Source organism: Numenius arquata, chromosome 24 (assembly GCF_964106895.1).
Source record: "Numenius arquata chromosome 24, bNumArq3.hap1.1, whole genome shotgun sequence".
NCBI lineage: Eukaryota > Metazoa > Chordata > Aves > Charadriiformes > Scolopacidae > Numenius > Numenius arquata.
Window position 1 is genome coordinate 4,541,849 of NC_133599.1, and position 16,670 is coordinate 4,558,518.

Here is a 16,670-nt window from a genome sequence, read left to right on the forward strand (position 1 = left end):
GGGAGATGGGATTTGGCCCCAGACCCGCTCCTCTCACCCTGCAGCACGTGCTGGAATCCCGCTTTTATATTACTCGCGCCTTCAAAGACTTAAAATTAACTAAAAAGAGCCCAAAAATGAGGTGGAGTAAAGGATTCGTGGCAAGAATAACCCACAGGGGGGCGGGGCCTGAAGCTCCGCCCCCTCCCTTCAGGCCACGCCCTCCAGCATTAGCCCCGCCTCTCGCTGGCCCCGCCCCGGAAGAGCACTCGGGGGGCGTGGCCTGGCGGGAGGCGGCGGCGGGCGGCGGCGGCCGGGCCGGGCCATGGGGAAGGAGCAGGAGCTGCTGGAGGCCGCCCGTACCGGGAACCTGCCCGCCGTAGAGAAGCTGTTATCGGGGAAACGCCTCAGCTCCGGTTTCGGTGGCTCCGGGGGGGAAAGAGGAGGAGGTGGAGGTGGAGGAGGCGGCGGTGGCGGCGGCTCCGGGGGGGGAGGCGGCGGAGGAGGCAGCGGGAGCGGCGGTGTGGGGCACCCGCTGTCCAGTCTCCTCAGGTGAGCGCGGCCTGGGGGCGGCTGGGGGGCTCTGGGGGGGTGAGTGAGGGTCTGTGAGGGGACTCCGAGGGTCTTGGGGGGGAGAACTGAGGGTGTGGGGGGATGAGGGTCGGTGAGGGGGTGAGAGTCTGTGGTAGGGGGGGCTCTGAGGGTCTGTGGTGGGGTGAGAGTCAGTGAGGAGGTGAGGGTCTGTAGTAGGGGGCTCTGAGGGGGTGAGGGTCTGGGGGGGGAACTGAGGGTGTGTGTGGGGGTGAGAGTCTGTGAGGGGGTGAGGGTCTGGGGTAGGGGGGGCTCTGAGGGGGTGAGGGTCGGGGGGGGAACTGAGGGTGTGTGTGGGGGTGAGAGTCTGTGAGGGGGTGAGGGTCTGGGGTAGGGGGGGCTCTGAGGGGGTGAGGGTCGGGGGGGGAACTGAGGGTGTGTGTGGGGGTGAGAGTCTGTGAGGGGGGTGCTCTGAGGGTCTATTGGGGGGGCTGAGCGTGTGTGTGTTGGGGGGGCGTCTGTGAGGGAGTAAAGGTCTGTGGTGGGGGGGAAGCAGAGGGTCTGGAGGTTGGGGTTGTGGGTGTGGGAATGGGGCTCGGGGCCGGGGAGGAGGAGGTAGGGGGTGTGGGGAGGGGGCGTGATAGGTTGTTGGGCAGGAGAGGCATCTATAGGGCAGGGGGACAGAGAGGCTACAGGGCCATGGGGAAGGTGGGGGGGGAGGTGTTTGGGGCCCAGGGGCTGTGGGGGTTTAGAGTTGGGGGGGAATGGGGATGGGGTGCTGCAGGGCCACGGAGCTGGAAGAGGGGTGTGTGGACTGGGGAGATCGAGGGTCACAGGGGGTGTCTATGGGGGGACCTGTAGGGCCATGCAACCATAAGGGGGTGGGGAGCTGTGGGTGAGGTAGGAGGAATGGGCTTTTGGGGTGTTGCAGGAGTGTGGGGCAGGCAGTGGGTTTGTGTGGGGGAGCTATGAGGTTGTCTTGGGGGTGGAGGAGGCAGGAGGTGTGGGGATGGGGGTCTGCAGGGCTGTGGGGCTAGAAGGCGTGAGCTGGGGGTTGTGGGGCTAGGGGCTATGGATTTGGGCTGGGGGACTGAGGGGTTGTAGGGCACGGGGGCAGCTGGAGGGGTTTGAATCCACTCTTGGGGTGGAGCGTGTGGGTGAGAGGGCTGTGGGACGAGGGGGTGTTGGAGGTCCCCGGGGCTCTGGCCAGGGGACGAGGGGGTGTTGGAGGTCCCCGGGGCTTGGTGGTGTGGGCTGGAGCCCTGGGGACACGGATGTGGTCTGCAGCGCTGTGAACGCGGAGGGGCTGAGGACGGCAGGGTGAGGTGTGGGCCAGAGGAGGAAGCACGTTGGATGGGAATTGGGGGCCGAGGGGATGGGTTGGGCCGTTACAGCAGGCTGTGATGGATGTGGGACACACAGGGAGCGTGAGGATGGACTGGGGAAGCCCTGAGGGTTCGGTGGTGCCCGTGGGACTAGGGGTGAAAGGAGGCCGTGCTGGAGGGAGCTGATGGCTGAGCCCCTGGGGCTCGTGTGCCCCAAGGCGTGGAGTGGCAGAGCCCGGTGGGCTGGGAGAGGAGAGGATTCTGTCTGGAGCGGGTGCTCCTGGTGGTGGGGGGTCCCTCGGGGATCTGACTACTGCAGATGATGGGTTTGTGGATGCTGCGAACTGGTGTAACTGGGAAAATGCAATGTGTTTGGAGGAGGACCCCAGCTCAGGGTGGTAGCAGAGGCTGCTCGCCCTGAAGCCAGGAGCTTGTGTAGGTTCCCACAGCGAGGAATGCTGCTGGATGGATTTCCTGGGGCAGATGTGCAGCTGGGTGTTCGATGAGACGTCCTCTCCCTGCTCCATGCTCTCTCCTCCTCTTCCTCTGTAATTTTCATGGCTTCCAGTAATGCTGCTGTGCTGGGGGCTGCACGGGCAGATGGAGGGCACCGTCATTTGCTTTAGCGTTTAAGGTGCCCTGCTCTGTGATTTGCTCTGTTTTGAAGCTCTTGGACCTTTGTTAGTTGTTTCTCCTCCCCCTTTTTTTTTTTTTTGGCATCTCCCAAGGAAACCACTTGCTGATGTGTTTCTTGAGTTGCAGCTTCTCTGCTGGAAATGCTGCTGTTCCTGTTCCCCGAGCAACTGCTTTATATTGGGGCAGGGGGAGGAGGTTTGAGTCCAGCGCCGAGTGATGCTGTCACTGTGCGGCTGGACTATTTAGAGGGATTTAATTTGCCCCATTTGTGGCCAAATTTGATCCGCTTTTCCTTATACACGACCTTATCTGCTGTTGCATGTTGAGCTGAATGACAGGGAGAGCTTGCACTTTCCTGGTGCGAATGTTTGCTGCTCTGAAGCGTAAATCTGCTCTTGGGTCGAACTTTATTCTTCTCTTTTAATATATTAAACACTTTGAGCCCTTGTTTTGAGTGGGGAAGTTGCTCTGGCCACTTCAGGCTTGGCTATGTTAGAAGCTGGATGTACTTGCAGGGTGTTTAGATAAAGTGGAGAGGGTCAGTGAGTTTAAATACACACCAGGAGTGTTATCAGCCTCTTGTTCTAACAGCTCCGCCGTGCTTCCTGACAATGCCTGCTGAGGACGGCGACCTGTTTTTTTCCCCCCGGTAAGACACCGGCTCGTGATTCCAGCTGATTTGTGGAGTGGGCAGGCTGTTTGACGTCTGATGGGTTTACGTGATTTTTCACGTGTAAGCGTGATTTCGCGTGTAGACACGTCTCTGAAGGATGGTGGTTGTCACCGCTGTCATTCGTGGCTTCTGTGTTCATTAACTCAGCTGTCTTAAATGTCTGTCAGTTGGCTCTATAACGATCCTTTCCTCCCACCAAACTTCCCAGTCCCTCAACCTTTTTCTCCCTGCTGCTGAGTCAGTCAGACTTTTTCACGTTTGTAACAATGGTCCTCGTTCTGGAAGGCTGTTGGTGTCACTTGGGAGTCCCTGCAGCGTATCGTCACCTTGCTGTGTGACATCTGCAGCAGCACCCCTGGATTTGCCGGACTTTGTGCCCACCCCAGGTGGATGGTGACCTGTACCACGTCTGTACGAGTGGTAGCTGCTGTTTTCCTCGATCTCGGGGTGACACAGGCTGGGCAGTGACTGTGGAATCGTCCGCTCTTACCTGCGGTCACCCCCTGCAAACTGGCCCTGGGATTTCCGGGGGTGTTCCCTGGGGTTCGGGGGCTGTGACTGCAGCACTGGGGAGCGGGGGGGATCCTTCCAGGGCTCGGGTGCTGCCGTGAATGATTCATGGTAGATATAAAAAATGGACTTTAAACGATTTGGAGGCTTTCTGATTGTTTCCGGTGCGCTCTCAACTTATCGGGCTTTTCCTTTGGGTTAAACGACTCGGTGTGAGAAGATTTGTGCTTGTTTTACAGCGAGGAGGTTTTTATGGGAAACAGCTGCTGAATTTACCTGCCAGGAGAGTCTGACGGTTGTTTGGGGAGCAGCTGGGACGAGCTGGAGAGTGTTCAGAACTGTTGTTTTCTGTAGTTTGAGCTCAATCGAAGTGATTGCGTCGTGTCCCGGTGTGGCTGTGAGATGGCTCTGAGACATACAAGCTCTGCTGAAAGGTTTATTACAGCAACAAACATACTTCTCTGTCCTTAGTACAGCAGCAAAACATTGGATTTTGGGGCTTGAATTTCCGGAAAAAGTAGCCAGACTTAAGTTTCAAAATGGCCTTAGCGTATCAGAGACGAGATTTGGACAGTTGTCTTCTGCGTGTGTGTCACCCTGTCTCTGTTGCGGTCCGTTCTCACGCTCCAAAGCGTGAAACGAGCTCTTTTCCCTGGTGCCGAGCCTGATGACTGACTTCTCCGCTCATCTCTTGAGGTGTGCGATTCCTCCCGAGCACCTTTGCCGGCGGTTTCCCTGCTTCCCGGGGGCGGGGAGGGTGTTGCAATCAGTTTTCCACAGCAGGCCTGGTATTTAATTATAGCTAACTCTGCCTTTTCTGCGCTCCTTTTAAAACAACTTCAAGGGTTTGGAAACAGGGACTGTGAAATTTTGTCTGTCTGACGCTTCGTGGAAAGTCGAAGGTTGGCAAATTAAAGGGACCCGGTGCTGTGGGAGGAGGGTGGAAGGGTAGAGGTGACAGTCACCCGGTGTCACCCCTCCAACTCCTGCCTTCTCTGGGGGGGTCCTGCATCCCAGGGTGTGTAACAGGTCAACAACAACTTTGGACTAACTTTACAGTTGAAGGTTTTTCTCTTAAATCTTATTCCCGTATCTTGATTATTATTATTTTATTTTTCTTCCTAACGACGATTAGATGCATTTTCTAAATTAAAAACAGTAAATATGGACTGGACATGTGCCCAGAGAAAGTCACGGTGCCAATTAAGTGGAAGCATTAATGGACGTAGCGAGTTGATGGAGAAGGCTGAGGTGCTTCGGTTGGGGGCTAACTCTTTTCTCAAGGCTCCGCAGTGCAGGAAAGCTGCTTAAATAATAGATGTCTTCAGTGCTGGTGGGTAAAGAAATCACAAAATAGGTATTTGGAGCAAGGATTTAGTTTTTTGGAATGTACGGTAAAGCTGTATCTGAGAGAACTGAGGTTACAAAGCTTTGTCATTGAGATTTGGAAGTATTTTTGAGGGACCACTGCTTTTATCCTTGCTCGGAAGCGGGTCCTGCCACAAGCTTCGTGGCAAAATGGCCTCGTGCCTTTCCTGGGAGCCAAACGCGATTTCTCAGATGGGCACTGATGAAAAGCATCTCTGACACCCCTGCGATTGCTCTGCAAAGCCACCGTCAGCCTGCGAGAGGGGAGGGTGGCCGGAGTTCCTGGGATCTGCGTAGACTGTAGAGAAAAGAGAGGTCACTTGGATCTTAGGGATGTGCATGGTGTGGGAAACTTTACCTTCCCAAAGCTAGAACACGGGAACTTTCCTAATTAAGGGTTTCTTACCCCTTGGTTGTTGTGGAGAAAACCTGTCCGTGGTCAGTCCTGTATGTTCTATGTTTTCCCTTCCTCAAACAGCTCTGGGCAGCTTCCTCTTTCTGCACGGAGGTTTTGGCTCCTGGTTCTGCTGCAGCTCCTCAGGTATTTAGAGGTGTCTCCTGATAAAGGGGGCTGTGGAGCTGCTCCCCGTCCCTGCGGCTCATCCCCAAAACAGGGTCATAGACACTCCTGGGCTGGGCTGGCAGAGCTCTGTGTTCCTTCCTCCTGCTGATTTCGGGTCTCTGATGTCAGCAGGGTATTTAGTTCCTGTTTTTTTAAGTCTCACTGTTTGGACTACCTGTTCGTGAGACCCTTCTCTTCCCCTTCTGAGGTGCCGGTCCCAGCTTTCTGGGTGCAGTTCTGCAGCGTTGCAGACATCTCAAAAAATAAAGTTTTGAGTTGGGTACAAACCAGGCGTTTCCTGGAAGGAAATGAATGTGTCTGTGGGCACGGTGGGGGAAGCTGCATTCCCAGTATCACACCTGGAGAGCCTTTGTGTTGAGCTGGGGGACTGGTCTGAGCTAGGACACTAATGGTTGTGTGCTGGTTTTTTAACACAGAGGGCAATTGCTGGTCCGTAAAGTCATAGAGGACGCCCCCAGGAGTGAATTCAGTGGAACATGTTGTTTTATCCCATAAACTTAACTGCCCAGCTTGTTTATTATAATTTAAACGTGAACTTTGTCAAGGTCTGAGGTTTTTGCGCTTCCTGCTTAGATGATCGAGCTGAGCCCTCTGGGTGCCAGACGGGCACAAACTCCACACGGAATCACTGATTTCTGCAGGTAAGCAGGAAGCAAGATGTGAGAGACCGTGATAAGCCCAACGAGAAGGCAGCGCAGGGACAGAATGAAAGATAAAGTCTCTCCCCGGGGGGTGAATGTGTAACACTGAAAATATTAGGCAGGAAAATAAACCCCGGTGGAGAGCTAATGTGAATAAGGGAAGGGAAAGGGCAGATTGAGGTAATCAGGGGGATAGAGGGAGGATGAGAGGCAGGAGAGGAGAAGGAGAATTCTGGTTTGTGGCTCTTGCCAAAGCAGATGGTGGGGCTCACAAAGAGGTGGTGCTTTGCCAGGGTTTGGGGGGAGGCTTGGCTTCGTGCTGCGGCCACACAGCCTCCGGGATCTGCTCCCGAAACGTGGTCGTTGGGATCCCTTCAGGGCCTGGAAACCTGCTGGAAGCCAGATCCCGGTGTCTGATGCTGATCTCTGCTCCTCCATCGGACCGTGCCTGCTTCATTTTCAGGGTGTATGTCACATACAGCACGGGCAAAAGCATTTCTCGTAGGTCAGTGAGCATCTAGAGATAGCATCAACTTAATGTGAGCACAGCTTAATGCTTATAAGCCAAAGCAAGTCCAGAAATTACAAATGCTTAGTGAATCTGTGAGGGTTTGGGGGTTTAGGGGGCTCTTCTGCACAGAGACTGCAGAATTTGGATATTTTAATTTTTTTTGCTGCTTCACTGTGAAGTTAAAGGCAGGAAGCAACAAAACAATCTGTGGCCTGAAATATCAAGCTGCATTCAGTAGGTTTTGCCAGTAGCAGTAAGGGATGAATTGTGTTAAAGCCAAATTTGCAGAAAAAGCTTTTCATTTTCATCTATTGATGTGAAAAGACTGGACCTTTGTTGACGAGAGGGGAAACTGAGGCTGCTGCTGAGCCCCAGATTGTATATGTAATCCTCTGTAAGTGTACCGAGGAGAAACTTCTGCTGTGAATTAGGACCTTTTTTTTTTGTATACATCTGTTGTGGGAAGGGGTTCGGTTGTCGCTTTGCAGAAGCCACAGCAAGTGTTGTAGTCAATTTGCAGCAGTTATTGCTGGTGAGGGTTTGGTTTGGTTTAGGAAATGACATGGTGTAATGGCTGAACGCTTCAAGCAGCTTCCAATAGTCTGAATGTGGTTAGAGTCAGGAAAATGATTTCTATTTAAAATAAAAAGTGGGGTTTCCTATTTGTCCTTGTGCAGCTGGATGATTTAAAGAATAATTTGTTAGTGCTACACGTTCTCCTGGTGCTCCGAGAGCCTGGCTGGAACCTTCCTGCCCACTGCGTTTCCATCGGGAAGGGAGATCTCGCTCCGACGGTGCAGCTGACGGGGGAGCGGGAAGAGGAATTGCCCCGTAAGTAGGAAGGACAAGGCTGTTGGGCTGTTTCTGCCCATTCACAGGTGGATTATGATCGCATTAGGGGTGGCCAGGCCTCGAGACTAAGTGGCGAGTCCTGCTGTGTGGCCGCGATAGCGCAGGGAGCAGCAGCCAGGCTCCAAGGTCCAGGGTTGTGTAAAGGTGCAAAGGAAGTATTTCCCCGTCTCCCCCTTCCCCCATAACAAGGAAGTCGCTTTTGGTGCGTTCAAATAAAACAGGGCTGTGTTAGAAATCCTTGCTGGGTCTTTCACTCGTCTCGGTGCTGTGATTAATAATCTCGCCCACTTTTAAATTCTCTTTCTATTCCACACCCTACCGTGCAAACAGCGAAGCAGGACAGATCTCTCTTTAATTAGATACCTGGATGCCGGTATTGCTAAGAGTATTAGTGCCACAGGCACTAGGTGTGTGCCGGCTCTTTTTCCGAATTGTTTTCTAAGCGCTTCTTAAATAATTCAGGAGGGCTACAATTATTGGCAGCGACTCTGAGGCGTTTTGTATCTGTGTGATCTTCCATTTCAGCTTTGGAACATTTATTCGCTTGCTTTGGTCAGCAGGATTCTGCGATTAGGGCTGGGGAGGAGGAGGGGGGGTTTCTTGCCCTAAACTTGCCGTGGGAGCTCCGACGAGTCACGTTGGCCATGCTCTGCCTTGCTCCCTGAACCCATGGATGCTGTTTTCCTCTATAGAGGAGGAGTTTGGATTTTTCTGTAGCACTCAGGGGCTTGCTTGGAAATTGTGTTGCGGAGGGGGCTTCCCTTTCCGTGAGACTCCCTTGGGAGAGCTCTGCCCTGTGTTCCTCCAGACACGCTGTGCCATCCGAGGTGTCCGTGCAGAGGGCAGCGACGCGGTGCTGCCCGGTTTGGTTGGCAGAAAAGATGGTTGGAAGTTGAAGGGAGGCACCGCGGGGCTGTGTGGGGTACGCGAGAGCGGAATTAAACGGGGAAGGAGCTGGGAGCAGGCGTGAATCAACTGAAGCGGCACAACCTTCGAGGAAAACGCTCCGAGCGCGGCACGTCGGATGGGAATCTCTCTGTTAACTCGGAGTAAAAGTGTCTCAACTCTGTAGGCAGTGACTCAGCCTCTGTGAGTGATGAATCAACCACTGGCTCTGTAACACCGGGGGATGTCCAGGCTGGGGCCAATCCTTCTGGCCATTGACTTCCCATCGGTCTGTACCCACCTGCCGAGTCCTCTGTTCTCCTGGGACTTGCTCTCCTGGGAGTGCCGATGGGCTTATGTCGCATGGAGGCTGAGAACGCGTTTGCTTAATTTTGGCTTTGCTTTGAGAGTTTCTCAGCAGAGTTTTCTGAAGTGCCAAAGAGGTTGTGGAAATATCCATATCTTCAAACACTCTGTGGGCTCAGACGGGGTGTGAGGAGCGTTGGATCAGGCTGTGCTGAGGATGTTGAGGGCATCAGAACAGAGATATCGCCCGGTGGTGGATGCCAGAACTGAAATGGTTGCAGTGTCCCCGTGTGTCACAGGGGGCTGGGACAGGAGCAGAGGAGAGGAGGCAGGGCTCCTGGGGTGGTTTTTCTCATTGCTAGGTTACACTCCTTCCCAGGAGCATCACTTTACAGCTCTCAGCATTCGCAGGGCTCCCGTAAGGTTTGTGCTCTGCCGCATCACGGGAGGAACAGTGAAAAGCACCCATGACATACCGTGTACTTATTTTCCATGCCCTGGACACTCCTGGCTCAAGCACTGGCTGGAGCATCCTAAATGGCTGTGAGAAGCCCAAGGTCTGAGACGGTGGTTTGTGCTCAGGGTGCCCACAGGAGTGATTTGAGCCAGACACTGATGGTTTGGTTAAAAGGCCAGGTGTAGTCTTGAAATTTGCATCTTGGAAGACTTTGAAGGCCCGTTTTACTGATGCTGGAATTAGCAGGAGCATCCAGCGCGGTCGTGCAGGGGATTTCTCCGTTTACCTTGACGGCGGAGCGGGTGCTTGTGAGGCTTGAGTGGACTGAGTGGATGTTTGTGAGATTCCCTGATGGCTTTTTCATCTGTACACCCCAACTTCTCATCCTACCACGGGGCTGTGGGGAGGAATTTCAGGACCCAAACCACAGCTATGTGCGGAAACAAATACAGGGTATTTGAGCAGTGAGACACTGACATTTCCACAGCCTTGTTCCCCTCTGCAATTGTCTGCGGTCCCCAAGCTGAAGAAATGTCACTGCAGACTTGAGTACATCCAGAGCGCTCTGCGTTCTGAAGGCAGGAGCGACGCGGAGTTGGACGCTGAATATTTAACGAATGGGTTTTGGCGCTTAATAGTGAAATGTGAAGGTTACAACTAGGCTTGTCCAGCGGTTAATTGCTGAGAGCGATGGCCTTGTCCTCCTCCGTCTTCTGTCCCTGATACTCACTGAGTTGTTGGGTGGCTGTGCCAGAGTGAATCACTCCGGCTGGCCCATCGAACAGAAAACTTTTGTTTCACGATGCTGCGCAGTTCCTGGATCCAACGGGGAGGGTGGGGGGGGGGGGGGGGGGGGGAAGGCAGGAACCTGCAAGTGATGGGACAGAGGAGCAGCATCTCCCCTTCCCTTCTCTCCTGCCCACAGAGCAGTGGTCCTGCAGGTCCCTGCGTGGGGCACTTCCCATCTGCGGATGTGCTGCCCAAATAGTCTGGATTTATGGAAGTGGAGCCGCTCAACTGGGTGACGTGGGTCCAGCGCTACTCTGGCTGATTAAGGCTGTTTGGCAGGAGCTGAACTTTCTAAAGATGAATGTATGAGGCAGTGTTTGATATATTAGGAGCAGCTGAGCCAAGAAACTGTTCATCCAGTGTGTGTGGTGGGTTGGTTTTTTTTTTTTTTATATAATGCATTGTTTTAGTGAGATTGTAGGAAAAGCGAGCAGGATATAAAAGACAAATGAAAGATATGATACAAAATAGAGGTAATATATGCAGATTACACCTGCGTTCATCCCAAACCAGAAGGGAAAGCCCTTCCCAGCTGCACTTGGACAAGGATAAGACAAGTTCCTGGATGTGTGTTAATGCCTTGACTCCCATGTGAGCCCTTTGCCTTTCACGAGGAGCTTACGCTGAGCTGAATCCAGGCTGCCTGAGCAGCTCTCGGTGGGGACTCGATGAAGAGGACCCTTCTGTTGGTGTGGAAGGTGCTCGAGCTCTCAGGTGGGTGCTCTGCTGAGCTCTCCCAGCACATCCCTGCTCTTCCAGGCTCTGCCATCCACTCCTCTGCTCTTTTCCGCTCCATGGACGCAGCTGCATCTCAACACTCTGGCTACGGGATCATTTCAAGGTGAAGTGTCCTCTTGGAATGAAGAAGGTGCATTTAGTTAAGGGTGATGGCCGTTTCCTCTTGTTGCTGACACCGGGTACGAGGTCCTGTCCGATGCTGAGATGGCACTGTCACTGTCCCAAAGAGCTCGCTCTGGAATACAGCTTAGTCATGGAAATGAGATAAATCCTATTTCACAGAAACTGGTAAAAATAAAACTGTTGAGGATTGATTTGTTTCTATAGCAACAGCCTGGTGAGGCTAATACAGCTGCTCTCTGCAGAGGGGAGAAAAACATAAATTGAAATGTTAGTCCACCTGGGACTGTAGCTGTCAGCAAAGGAAAGATCTTTGATAGACTGATGAAGGGGTAAAATGCCTAATTAAAGACGGAGGGCAGGAAGATGGGAGCTGCGTTCAGAAGGAAATTGGCGCTGGAGTGTGTGAACGTGCCCTCTCTCCTGTGCAAACCCCGGAGAGCCTGCATTATGTCCTCAGAGCTATTTATGTCCTGTTTCCCAAAGGGCTGCTCCCTGAACTTGCCTGGCACCCTCTCCTGGTAGGGAAATGCCCTGCTTTAATGCCATCCAGTACCGGGGTGTTCATCGTGTCAAGTGCACGTTTTTAAGCCTGAATTTAAAATTATTTTCCCTCCTGCGGTGAATCACCGTGGCTGGTGTGAGGAATGTTCAGGGTTTATCAGGGAATCTCTTTGCTGCACGAGCTGGGAGATGGCCTTTGAGAAGTTTGGATGAATTATCTGAGTTAAGTTTTCTCGATTACCCTTGAACTCAAGCTGGACGTGGAGCTGGATGCTCCATATCAATATGTGCTGGGGCAGAGTTTTCTCTAGATGTTTGCATCCTGGAAGAAAATCCTGTGGAGCATCCAGACTGCTGGATAAGGAGCTTAAAACCATTTTTATCTATACAGTGTGTAGATTTGTGTAGGTTTTTACTTTACTTTTTCCTAAACCAAGAATTTAGCAGACTCCTACTTACAGTGGTGCTAAGGTGGCTGTTTCCCCCCGTGGGCAGTAAAGGTGAACTTCTGAGATGTTTAGGAGACCCTGAGATGCCAAGTGCTGAGACCACAGGTATATTCGTACATTTTTGGTGACGTATCCCACCTTGCATGGCTACGAAGTGTTTCAGATTAAAATCAGTATAAACATCTGAAACTGGCAGTGTGTTAATGAAATGACAGAAGAAATTGCTTTTAAAGCAGGGATGTGTGTGCAAGGCTTTTCCCGGGCTCTCCGAGCGAGCCTGCATTATTTAGCTTCAGGAAAGTCAGAGATTGACTTCACCTTGTTTAGATTTGGTAAATGCAGATTACATTAGCACTCTTCCCTTGTTATTTAAACACATGGCTTCTTTTAAAGGGAAATTAAATTTAAAAATAAACCTCAAGCTCTTTCCAGCTGAAGGGGAGTGTCTGTAGTGCTGCATACTAAAGATGCAAGAACACAACCTTGTCTAGGAGTGAGTGCCATAAATATTATGTAAATACATTATCTCATTAGATTTATATCTAATCCTATTGCCCGCTGTTTTTCAGACTCTTAGGCCAAACAAGGCTGGAGATGTCATAGGTGGCCTTTCAAATCTAATATTGAAGTGGGTTGGAAATTAGGTGAAATGACTTTTTACCTCATCCTGATTAAGACACTATGAGAAATCCTTTCAAGTTTGGCATCACAAAGTAAATTGCCTGGTTTTAAAATGTAATCCGATTAAAGAAGCCTCGTGCCTGGCAAGGGTTGAAGCTGCCCGTGCGGTGATACTGATGGGCTTCCCAGACCCCTCCTTACTGCTCTTAATTTCAGAAATCAGCAAAATTTTATTAATTTTTTAGGAGGCAGGAGTAGGATTATGATAAAGCCTTGAACTCTGGAGACTTCAAAGCTTTGCATTCTGGTCTTGGGTCTGTTGCAAGGGTTTGAAGTCCATCAGATGAGTTAAATAAGGGACTATATGTCCCGTGGGCTTGGGTTTCTTTGCTGGTACTTCTTTCCAGGGTTTTTTTCAAGCCACGGTTTCTCGCTGCACAGTGTTAAGTCTGACAAAGCGTTGGCTGTCATGGTAGAGGCGTTTAAATGACCTCAATTCATCCTGTGTTCCCCTGTGGATGACTTCTGGTTGTCTTGGAGTGTCGTTAGGAACTACCTTTGCGTGATTTAAAATTACTTGCGTTCCACGCGTGACGTCGGGCTCTTTACAGCCTGGTGGAGTCTGCAGCCGTATGTCTGAACTCCTATGGCTCGGCTCCATTGAGTTAGAAACAGCTGAGAACACAGAGAACTTGGAGGACATGCGTAATTAGTGCTGGATTTGGCATTTTGGAAATATTTCCTTTAACCTCAACGGGAATTATTTCACAGAGCGAAACAGGATGTGTCCTTGACATTCCTTTTCACTGAAAATAAAGGCCTAAAAAGAAGAGAATCGGTTACAAAAAAAAAAAAAAAAAAAAAACCAACCCAAACTGCTGTCTTTCTGATTGTCCAAGTCGAAAGACGTCATTCAAGAGGGGATTTGGTGTCTGTGCCGAGGTTAGTGCTGGAAACCGCTTGGTGGCGGGGGAGCTGCCGTAGGGAATTCAGCCCAGCTTCCCCATCGGACCCAGCAATGAGAGATGTTCTGCATCGTAAGTACAACCTCAGGATGACTCAGAAGAGACACAAGTCACTTTTTGCCTTGGTCTTCTCATTCTTGCCACCATTATAGCGCCCGGAGTTTCATCCCTGCGGATGCGGTGTTTCTAACCCCAGCTATCTCGTTAGGCGTTAACGGTCTCCTTGGGTGGCATCGTCTGGAATCGCTTTGTCAGATGCAAAGATAAATGGGTGAATGTCGGCTCTTGGGGTGTGCTTGACAAAGAGAAGAAATTTGTATCTTGAAGTAAAATTTTGAGTGTTAAACGTTGCATTTAAATTGTGTGTGCGTGAATATATGGTAAGGTATTTTTTCCTCGTGCGTTGACCTTAACTGCTTCACAAGTTTTCGGTCTCTGCCGTTATCTCAGTTTGAGGTAATTAACGATTCCGGTTTTTTCCGCAACTCGCTCATGCTTGACTTACGCTCTTTCTTCTAAATTCCTCAGGAAAGTTGGGTACGATTTAATGGTCTCCAGCGCTGCTCCAAGACAGCTGTGCAGAGCTACCATCTGAGAGCAGGAGCTTGTGCTTTCCACCTCAAAAGCCATCGCTGTCAGGGCTGGGGAAGCTTTTGAAGCCATCTGAAACGCCTTAGGATCCCGGTAGTTATATGGGTATAAGTTGTTACAGCTGAGATATAATTATTTGCTGGGATAGAGTTGCAATGACCCTGAAATTGTTTGAAGTACTGGAGAGTTTTATCCCTGCATAAGTTTATAATTTAGTAGTCTGACTTGCGTATATACATTCCTCCTGTACATTAAAAATGTCAGGCTGGGAAAGGCTCTGCTGCTAAAAGCACCTCCTGGCTGGGAGAACTGTATTTAACAGAGGAAAAAGCCCAGAACTGTTTTTTTTGTATGCTTTCAAATAAGTGGGCAGAAATATTTTAAGGGATTTGCAACATATTATCATACGTTGTGTATGTTCTCCAAAGAAAATGTGTTTTTTCCTGGTGAGGAAAAAAAGCTGTTTGAGGCCAGCTTGTCATCTTGGGCAGAATCAAATCTGGCAGGTGGATAAAAACAGAGCTGGAAGCTCAAGGTGTTCAGTGAAATGTGTGGGAAAGAGCTCTCTTTGCTGCCGGTTCCGTTATTCATTCCATTTGCTGGTGTCAGGGATGTCTGTGCCGTCTCTCCGAGGAGCCGTACCTGCCCCTCTGACCTTCCCCGCAGCCCCTCACGAGCAGGGAGAGGACCTCAGCGTTTAATACCTGTTGTTTGGCTGACTGACACACTCATATTTCTCAGCTCTCACCTTATCTCTGTCCTACAGATAGCGTAGACAAATAATGACAGCTTTACAGGAGCTATCTTAAGATTTGGAAATTATTTACTGCCTGGGCCGCTGGCTCTTGTGCCTGCTTTTTAACGGGCTGGATTTCACAGATGCTTCTGGAGTAAAAGGATGTCCTGTTTCATTTCCATCCGACTTTTCTTAGGCTTTCTCAAGAACTGTTGCTTAGTCTTAAGGTGATGCTTTCTCTGTTTGCTTGACACACACCAAGGATGAGCAGGAGCTTATCACGGTGCTCTTTGACCGTGACCGCTCAGGTGTGTCCTCAATGTCCCCATCCCGGCCACCGCAGGGTGGCTTTTCTCTTTGCCTTCTTACTTTTAACTGTCTTTAGAATCATAGAATCGTAGAATCGTCCAGGTTGGAAGAGACCCTTGGGATCATCGAGTCCACCCATCTACCCTACGCTACAAAGTTCTCCCCTACACCATATCCCCCAACACCACATCTAAACGGCTCTTAAACACATCCAGGGATGGTGACTCAACCACCTCCCTGGGCAGCCTATTCCAATGCCCGACCACTCTTTCTGTGAAAAATTCTTTCCTAATGTTCAGTCTAAACCTTCCCTGTCGGAGCTTGAAGCCATTCCCTCTCGTTCTGTCTTTGCTCTCGTTTCCCCCTTACTTGCTCGTTGGGCATCCAATTAAAAAGCTCATCAAGAAGGAATTTCATCTGGAGTCAGTGCAGTGGTATGTCGTTGCCTTGTTTGTGTCCCGCGTTGTTGCCAGTTTAAATTTCTTGCTGGGCCGTGTCTTTCTTCAGCCCTTCAGGGACTTGGGATTAAGCCGGAACGCTGGGATTTGGTGCGTGCTCCCGTTGAGCTGTGCGGCTGGAACGGCTGAGCTGCTGGTGTGGGTTGTGGGGAAGGGCAAAGTCTGCTCCAAACGCTGTAGTGGAAGAAGCTTTGTCGTGGCTCTTAATTCTCCAGTCCAGCCTTCCCTTCCTCCAGGGCCTCTTCTCCCATCCCATCGTCTTCGGTATCAGAGTGATGAATTTCATTTTTACTGAAGCTTAAAATGTCTCTCCCAGCCTGTCCTGCTGTACTGGGACCGGCGTCTCTCCCGAAGGCGTGCGGGTCCCCCCCCCTGCATGCGCGGTGCCCTCTCCCCTGTCTCAGCAATTAAGCTCGTCAATGCCAGCGTAAATTCAAAGCCTTCATGTCACTGATCGTGGCGATGTCATGAGGGAAATGGGATGTTGTGTGACCCTCCGTCTCTTTTTTTAGTCTCCCTAAGGCAAGAGTGCACTCCAGACGCAGTTATTGCTACAAAACAATTGCGTTTGCTTTTTAATTGATGTAGGGAAGGGATAATTCAGTCTCCGAATCTTTATTTCTGTGGCTCTGCTTTACTTGGCCTGTTTATCTGTTTCACAGCGATTCCAGGTCAGACACAAGTGCCGCTGGTTCGGCCTTTTGGGCGCCAGTTGGAGGCAGCCACCAGTCTGGAGAGGAAGAACCAGTTTGCTGTGGGAACGCAGGGATGAGGAGGCACAAAGTGGAGGTGGCTCTGCCTGGGCTTGGGGAACAAGGAGCATCTGAGCTTGGCTGCCGTGGGCTGGGGCGGGGAGAGAACAGCTCTTTTCAGCAGCCTGTCTGGCACTGAGGGATGGAGAGATATTAATTTTCTCGGTATAGAGGGTATCTAAGACTTAACCAGGAGGAGGGTGTCCATATTTAAATAAAGTATCACCTATGTGCTTCTAGGTACGAGGTTCCCTGCGAGAAATCCCAAATTCCCTCCAAGGTGCTTATTAGATCAGGTCACTGTGGGCACTGGAAAAAAAAAAAAAAATAGTAATTTTGACTTGTTCTAATCCTGTTGATTCCATCTGACAATGAACATGT

At 51.0% G+C, this 16,670-nt stretch overlaps 1 protein-coding gene across 3 annotated transcripts in view; it reads left to right on the plus strand.

The window, feature by feature from the left end:
• The first annotated feature begins 304 nt into the window (after positions 1–304).
• Positions 305–16,670, plus strand: part of ANKS1A (ankyrin repeat and sterile alpha motif domain containing 1A) — a 111,902-nt gene continuing 95,536 nt past the window's right edge. For all 3 annotated transcript variants that reach the window (XM_074163346.1, XM_074163347.1, XM_074163348.1), the window contains exon 1: positions 305–531. In XM_074163346.1, coding sequence (XP_074019447.1) covers positions 305–531 — 227 coding nt within the window. The remainder of the gene's footprint in view (positions 532–16,670) is intronic.